We start from the raw sequence: 9316 nt of genomic DNA on the forward strand, positions 1-9316 counted from the left end.
TATCTGTGCTCGCAGACCTCTGCGATCAGTTGCCATATCTGTGCTTGCAGACCTCTGCGGCTTGGAACCCTTTCCACAAATTTAAACAGCTGGATTTGGCAGGAATATGTTCGAATTGTTACCTTCGTTTTCTACATCTGACTGCACTGCGTGTTATGACAGGACAGACCTACTGTCAACAACGTCTGTCTGTGTCCGAGACGTCTCATAGACTAGGGTTAGAGTAGCTTCCCTTCCCGCGTCATTACCCGGAAGTGACCTTTAGGTCACAGTGAAGGAAGTAGTCTATCGAGGTAGGTGTGTTGTAACTGTTTGTTATCTCGCACGCCTGCACACAGATAATTGTTCAATAATCAGGGCCAAAACTTGCTGGTATATGTCACGATGCTATCGGGACGCCTAATGTGGTACAAATACCCTTGTATACCAGCTGTATATGTGCCGTAGAACCTGGCTATTAATGCTACGTGACAACAGTATGTTTCTACTTTCGTTTTATAACGAGGTGGGACATGCCACTCATACAAACCACGACCCACTTTAATGCTGTTACGCTGTGCATGAAGTGTCACTTGAATGCATATATGTACCAGCTAACGCTGCGCCGATATTGATTTATTGAAAGCAGGTATTTTCCTTTGACATTTAGACGGCCTCAGTGGTCTAGCGGTCGAGCGTTTATCGGGGAAGTGGAAGTAGGGGGTTGGAACTAGTACAATCACACACACACACACACACACACACACACACACACACACACACACACGGTGTGAAGGTATGCGTTGGCTGCCATAAGCAGGTGTTTAAACAGTGGTCGTTTAAAACAGTTTTCGGGTGATAGATCCCTCTAACCACCTAGGCTGCTGCAAATATGTATTATGTTCATGACACTGTTTGTGCCATAATTGATTTTCGAATTGATTTCTACAGACATTACATATTTTGGGATATTTAAAAGTATGTGTTGATTTGTCTGATATAACATCAGGAATAACTTAACACAAAATGTGATACAGGAAAATATTCGATTTGATTGGTTAGAGGTCTTAAATCACAATCAGCACCTTCCACGGCCCAGGCACGGAACAGTCTAATATTTACAGAAAAGTACTTGATAATGAAATGCTCAATAAAAAGCATAGTGTTGTGGTTACTATAACATTCTATAGAAAACGATGTTGTGCAGAAAACAGGATAGCAATCGACTGGGAAAGTGTATTTCCAGCTTTGGGCATTAAAGACTAAATGGTAGCGCTTTTCAAAACGTGCTGGCGTCAAATGATTTGCTCACAATAAGTAATGTGACGTCATAATAGCGCTCTGCTGGGCAGAACTAAACCTTGAAAGACATGCTTATTACTCTTCTACCAAGCTTAAGATCAAGACAAAATATGGAACTGAGAGATCGCTCATAAAGTTTTCTGTCTTCAGAATGGACAGTTTCCCGAAGTGTTCTGTCTGTCACCAGCAGTTTACCCTGAAAGGCCCAGTCCCCTACTTACTGCCCTGTCTACACGCTGTGTGTGAGAAGTGTGTGACATCTGCAGCTGGCGATGTGATATCATGCTCTACATGTCAGAGGGAGGTCAACCTCACAGACACAAGTCTCCAGAAGGATGCAGTCAGACAGAAGGAGATATTCCACCTGACAGTCAAACATCGCCCCACAGAGCTCCTCTGTACACACGAAGATGACGGCAACCAGGCTGTGTGTTGGTGTCGGGAGTGTGAAGAGTTCCTCTGTGAATTCTGCCAGAACATGCACAACACCTTTAAACTCACCAGAAACCATTTACTGCAAAACTTTAATGACATAAAGCCGGTTGTGTCCAACATCCCGACCCCTTGCAGTATCCACAACCATGACTCTCTTTATCTTTTTGATCGAAAATGCAACATTTTGATTTGTGCAAGATGTAGAATTGAAAATCACGCAGATCATGAAGTTGAGAAGCTAGAGGTGTTTGCTGAAAGTGTCACAAAACAGCTAGTCCAACACAAACAAGACCTATCAACGTTACAGAATCGCCAACAATCACACATTCAGAATATCAGACAAGGAACCGAATTCACAGACAGAACACACGACACCGTGAAGGAAACTATTGGCCATACGTTCAGATCTCTGCGATCGCAGCTTGATCAAAGAGAAAAGGAACTTCTGACTGATCTTGAAAGTCAGACTGAGAAGACCAAGATAGCTCTACATACGCGTCTCACCACATCTGAAGATGATTTGAAGACATGCACTGATGTTTTAGACTACATCAATAAGGTTCTCCTCTATGCCTCACAAGAAGATCTGACGGAGTTGGGGAGTGCCGTCGGGGAGACAACACGGGCCTTCCTGGACACGACTGTGCCTCAAACACGTGGCATACCTGTAGCTGTCTTTAACACAAACGGCTTGTCAAAACTGAAATCAAATATATCAGAATTTGGTTCCACCTTGACAAGAGAAATAGAAGAAGAAAAAACAAGAGGTATTTATATGAAAGATAATTGTAAGGTCTTTTCTCAGGACTCTGTACAAATTGAACACGTTTTCATTGTGTTCACTACTGCCTATTATTATAAGCCTCTTGTGGTATACTTACACTGTTTATTTTCACGTGGTTAGTGCGCTGATGGTTGTGGGCTACATTAAACATTACTCGGATTATGCAACATCACTGTATTGTTTCAGACCAGGAATGTCAAACTAAACATGACTCCAGTATGACAGAGTTGGAGGTACAACACAAAACGGTGAGTTTTGTCAATGATAAAACATCATTACTTCTAAAATGAGCAGGGCGGTCGGGTAGCTTAGTGGTTAAAGCGTACGCTTGTCACGCCGAAGACCCGGTTTGGATTCCCGACATGGGTACAATGTGGGTAGCCCATTTCTGGTGTTCTGGTGTGATATTGCTGGAATATTGCTAAAAGCGGCGTAAACGTAAACTCAAACTCACCCACTCACTCACACTAAAATGTGCAGCGTGCACGTTCCTGCTTTCAAATGTATCAATAAACACAATCATGATAACTTTCGGGTTGGCTGGCTTTTGAGAACTGCATGTCGGTTTATGGAATATTAATTATCTATTCCAATATATTTTCAGCAGACTGCAGAACTAAAGACACAATTTGACTCAGACAAGAACAATATTGAAAGGCTTGAAACGCTAACAGATAAACTAAACGCTGAAATCACACACACATATACGTTTTTGGACCAGTAGTGCGTAATACCGCTACGATTTGTCAAACATTCCTTCATTGGACCAGGCATACTGCCCAAATCTGTCTTGAAATCTCAGGTTGACATTGGCTTGACGTTCATTTCGACGTCGTCAGCCAAGACTACCCTATCATCTGAAAACACGCGTCCAGCGACGCTTACCCCAGTTTCGACGTTATGTACACTATTGACGTCTGGTGGAAATGTGACGATTGGTATTGGGTGGCACAACATGAGGCCGTCGAGCATGGAGATAAGCTGTATGGAGACTTAGATTAGACATCCAATCTCCTGACGCGTTACTCGTACTCCAGTGGCCTGAAAGTATGCAGCAGTTTCATTCGCCGTTTGAGTTTGATTTCGTAGAGCCTGGGGGCACGGGTGGCCCAGTCGTCTAAGGCGCCGCGATTCGCTGTGCAGAGTTGCGTCCCTTGGGCACGCCAGAAACCTATGATTGTGGGTTCGAATCCCGGTTCGCCCCGATTATGTTTCTAGGTTTGTCAGCACCATACCCGTGCTCGTGGGTTTCACCGAAGTGGTAAACGTCTGAGACCTGCATCACTTCGGGCTTTACTCCCACATTAAGCTGACACGCCGCGATATAACTGGAATACTGTTAAAAGCGGCGTTAAACCCAACTCACTCACTCACTCGTAGAGCCTGGTTTCGATTCAATCCGTCGTGTTCTGGGTCGTGGGACACGCTGAACGGGGTCGATCTTCAACATTTTGGGTTTGTTGGTACCTGTTCAATTATCTTCTAATTGCAGTATGTGAAACATTAAACGTATTGCCCACTGCACGCAGTCTTCGGTCAGTGTCCAGCATACCAATACGCTCGCACGCTCCGGACGTTGCAGATGAGACATCACTTGTTCGTACACAAACAATGAATGAAATCAAGTAAATCACAACTGTATGATAATCAGAATCAATAAGATTGACAGAAATAATTGTCCAAAATTAATCGACCCTCCTTGAAAGTGTCGAAATCAGGAATGACATCTCAGGAAAGGAAGGGCGCTGCTGCGTTCAGCACGTGCAAACTGTCGGATATGTTTTGGTATTATGTTTTACAGACATAAACGTTCTTGGATAGAATGTTTGTCGTCAACTTATCTTTGTTCTAAAACTTTGTATTAACATTTATATTAACGATTCCTGTTTGTCGTCAACTTATCTTTGTCCTAAAACTTTGTATTAACATTTATATTAACGATTCCCTACTTTTTTTAAGAGCATATACTATCTCCATATTTTATTTTCAGCGCATTGATGACGAAGAGAACGTGGGGAAGAGAAGTTCAAAAGCCATCGATTTCCTGCTTGGTAAACGCATATCACCCTTCTTCAAGTTTTCCCTTTCTTCACAATTATGTTGCAGATCTAACTTGGAAATCACTCTGGTGTCATAGTTGTCTCAGAATGTGTAACGTAGTGAGTTAAACGTGTACGTTTCCTATGGATGTCCTCCATTAATTATGACGACAATCACACCACTATGTTTCATCTTGTATGAATGATGCTTGAAATATTGATGGTGCAGGTTTGGTCTCTGAATGCGGTGTTCATCTACTGACGCCAGGTGCAGTGGACAGGTCGATGGTTCTGAAGTGTGAGTATATTCAGCATCTTCCCCTGTAACATACATGTAACAACCGTATTGCCAAATCATGTGGGACCCTTGTACTGCTTGTCGGGTACTACACTGTGGGACCTGCCTGGTTGTGTTATCATTACAGTAAACTATGGTTATAACGAACACGCTTATAACGAACTAACGGATATAACGAACTAACTTTTTAGTCCCGACTATCTGCTGGAGTTATGCTGTATTTATGCTTATAACGAATTACGGTTATAACGAACTAAAATTCGTATTCCCTTCGAGTTCGTTATAACCGTAGTTTACTGTACTAGTATTTAAGTATTGGAGAAAAAACGCTTACGAGGTTTTGGTAGACAGCATGCCCTGGGGAGAGGGAAAAACCAAGGGGGCGAACCCCCAGGGCATGCTCGGTCTACCAAAACCGAGGGAAAGTGTTTTTCCATACTTATAAACCGAAAAAAGAAACTTAAAACAACATTTTTCAACATTTTTATGTTTCGAACATACTTTCCATGAACCTTAGGAAACGCGCGTAAAATATCTGTTGCTGGTGTACGGATCTTGAATAGGACCATCTTCCCGAGGCAACTGAGTAAACTGACTATAAAAGTCCAGTTTCCACTTTTAAAGTCAGTTAACTCTCTTGCCTCGGGAAGATGGAAAAGGACATTCTAAAAACCAGTGTGGCTTATCAACACCACTGTAGCCTCGTGGTACACTCACTGGGCTACAGATATGAAGGTTGCGAGTTCGATCCTCGGGAATATAAATAAACCATTTGTCATTTGATTTTACAGTTCATTACAGGTTACAATCTGAACGGAAGTTACATTAATAAAATACCCAGGACATTATATAAAATCCCTGGGTTATTGTAGCAAAAATGACTTGAATATCCTATAATATCCCAGGGACATTACAACGTCCCTGTTTATGAGATTTAACCCGACTGGAAAGTAAAACCTCACAATAGGTTTTAATGCCTATAGTGAGTGAGTGAGTATGGTTTTACGCCGCTTTTAGCAATATTCCAGCAATATCACGGCGGGGGACACCAGAAATGGGCTTCACACATTGTACCCATGTCGGGAATCGAACCCGGGTCTTCAGCGTGACGAGCGAACGCTTTAACCACTAGGCTACCCGACCGACCCTAATGCCTATAGAAAGAAGTCTCTTACTTAATAGCGATCCCAATGAATAGGTTTATAAATAAGGGTAAGTATGTATAAAGCTTGTACATTTTATTATATCCTTAAAGATGATGCGTTGCACCCCGCATGGTTATTCTCCCTGCAGCTTTTAATTGTAGATAAACAACTCTGACTCCTCGTTTATTTCTTAAATCATATCAAAACTCCCAATCACACCCAACAACCACCACACACACACCACCACCACCTAGACAAACATCTGATCTCTGAGCCCAGAAACTTTTTCAGTAATCTAGACTTGCCAAACATTATAGATTTGCATGGGTTGTAATGAATATATTTGTATCAGGGTCTGTATGACAGACTAACCACCACCACCCCTAACACACACACACACACACACACACACACACAGACACACAGACACACACACACCACCATCACTACCACCACCACCAACAACAACCCCAACACACACACACCACCACCACCCCCAACACGCACACACACACACACACACACACACACACCACCATCACTTTCGGATATGGTTTTATGCAATGGATTTATCCTGCCTGAGGGCGGCGTTAAACAACTAAGAAACAAAAGACAAACACATGTAAGCTACGTTCATATTTTGTAGGTATACATCTGCAATATGACAGCGACAGAGCCAATCTTGACTACGTCGGTATCTACACAGGAGAGCTGGTCAACAGGAAGTCGGACCCCAGATTTGCAGGGGAGGGACGACTGAAGAACTACAGGGGCACCTGCAGCAAAGCCCCCCTCCCCCAGCCTGGCTGCCCCCAGTATTGGGAGATGGAAACAAGGGTCGACTTGGAGAACCCGCTCACAGAAAACGCCCTCATCCTGGAGGTTGGCGTCTGTGCTGAGGTAGAGATGGACATGAGTCACTGTGTACAGGACAGTCCTCGTGCCTACTGCATGGGCGTCTACCACTGCCCTACACACGGCGGGATATGCAGAATTACGTGGAAGGAGGGGGAGGAGGAGAGGGATGTTCTGCATCTGCCTGACACTCTCACCAACACTGCAGGGGCATCGGCCACGCTGCATTACGGCGTTGTCTACGATGACGTCAGGGAGAAGATTGTCTTCATTGACGTGAAGGAGAACAAACTGGTGTCGATGTTAGACAACGTAGACTCCAGTCAACTACTGTGGCCAATGTTCGGGGTGTACAACCAAACTTTCGTCACTGTCAGCATGAGACTTGTTGTTGGCAGCGACATCTACATGACAGAGGAGAAGAAAGCAATGATTGTCGTGGCACTGTCGTGATGTCATCACATGATACAGGTGGCCATGTTGACGAGTATAAACACACAGAGACTTGAATTAATTTAAAGGTTGAAGACAGAGTGTGCTTCAACAGTAAGTGAGTGAGAGAGTTGGGTTTAACGCCGCTTTTAACAGTATACATCTCTATTGCAGAGATGATGGGTAATGGGATGACAGGTGAGAATTCATGAACATGATATGCGAAGTATCAGCTGGTGACACACGGCATTTGTAGAAGCTGTACTCGTTTTCGGGCATTATGACTATGCGGAAATGGTTAGTTTGGTACATGTGTACACATAGAAGGGTCAGATAACGATTTCATACTTCTAATTCATTGTTTTATGTGATGAACTCTGACCCGTGCCCCCTGCTTCAACAGTAATGATCATATTTTAGATGAAAAACATGTTTATTCCAATGTCCACTATACGATGATCTAAGATCTACATTATTTACGAGTATATCGTCTTAAATGTCAAACTGTTTTGATCCCGTCAATCAATGAGAAATTGTGTCCTTTTTAAACGTGAGGTATATGTCACTGCCAACACCGAATTTTTAATATTACAACGCAGAAAGCTATTGCTATATGGGTAAAACATTTGTATCTGTACATATCATCCAGTTTTGTGTATCGTCACTCATAAGTATTTGAGAGGCGCTGTATTATTATTTTTATGTATATTTTATGCTTGTTGTTTATTATGTACAGCGGTTAGACGAAAATAAAATACTTGTTTGTTTGTCTGTCTGTAGATCCTCCTCTGACACAGATTGTGGAGCTTAAAGGTGACCGTAATGATAAGGTTTCTCTGTATCGAGGACAGACAACACAATAGCTTAAATTTACAAATCCCTTTCAAGCTAGACGTTTCTTTCTGATTACAATAAATTACCTCGTTATACGGGATCTTTTGCTGTCACATCAGAAATTGAAATATTTGTATTTTCATTATACATGATTTCCTCGCTACATCTTCCTTGAATATGTATAAATTTCCGTCCTTCATAAAATAAACGGCTTGGCAGGACTTATCTGTGCAAGTTGGCTTTGGGTGTCATGTAATAGTATATTTGTTTGTTGTTTATTCCCAGACAGCGTATAATTATTGGAAGTCAAATGAGCTGTAGTCTGTGCATTAAGTTCGTGTGAACCCTACAGTTGGCTGACATTGAAGCAATGATTGTTTGTTTGTTAGTTGTTTTATGCTGCACACAGCAATATTCCAGCTATATGACGGCGGTCTGTAAATAATCGAGTCTGGACCAGATAATCCAGTGATTAATATCATGTGCACCGATCCACGCAAATGGGTTCGATGACATGCATCAACCAAGTCAGCGAGCCTGACAACCCGATCCCGTTAGTCGCCTCTTACGACAAGCATAGTCGCCTTTTACGGCAAGCTTGGGTTGCTGAAGACTTATTCTACCCCTGATCTTCACAGGGACTGACATACAAACAACGATTTCAAGAACATGCTGTGTGCTTACAAAGGCAAAACAGACCGTGTTATAGCTATATACTGAAGTTATCATCTTAACCTTTGTCAGGTCCCAAATGGTCAGGGTGTGCATGCCTGCGCTCTCGTACTTTGCAGACTAATACCGATTTTATAGTGCTAATCCACTGAGATACCATGCCACAGTTTAACATGAATACCCTACTCACAGTATATTGACTCCAAGCTGACCATTCCTTTAACCCCTTAATGCCAAGCACCACAATTTACATGTAGTATCATTGATAAACAGAAAAGTATATGAGAAAAGAAAATATATATATCAGCAAAGAGGTCTACTAACCTCAACAAACAATAAAGATAACCATCCTGTGGGATGTATATATATATATGTATGTATGGTATGTGCATGAACATCCATGTTCTTTCATTTTCATGGTTAAGTAAAATGTGTCTTAGTGAGTGATGTTGTTTACTCAATGATGCCCATAAATAATCAGTCTGGAAACTGGTGTCTGGAAGCATGATCATCAATCCACGCCATTGAGGCAATCAGCAAA

General features: G+C 42.4%; 1 protein-coding gene across 1 annotated transcript; it reads left to right on the plus strand.

Moving 5' to 3' along the window:
* The first annotated feature begins 266 nt into the window (after positions 1 to 266).
* LOC124130183 lies at positions 267 to 8359 on the plus strand. Its single transcript, XM_046493482.2, has 6 exons — positions 267 to 293; positions 1432 to 2483; positions 2687 to 2748; positions 4491 to 4551; positions 4769 to 4837; positions 6629 to 8359. Exons 2-6 carry the CDS (start codon positions 1433 to 1435, stop codon positions 7288 to 7290), a joined length of 1905 nt encoding a protein of 634 aa, XP_046349438.2. The 5' UTR covers positions 267 to 293; position 1432; the 3' UTR covers positions 7291 to 8359.
* The last annotated feature ends 957 nt before the right edge of the window (positions 8360 to 9316 follow it).

Source organism: Haliotis rufescens, unplaced genomic scaffold (assembly GCF_023055435.1).
Source record: "Haliotis rufescens isolate VD_foot unplaced genomic scaffold, xgHalRufe1.0.p SCAF_9, whole genome shotgun sequence".
Classification (NCBI taxonomy): domain Eukaryota; kingdom Metazoa; phylum Mollusca; class Gastropoda; order Lepetellida; family Haliotidae; genus Haliotis; species Haliotis rufescens.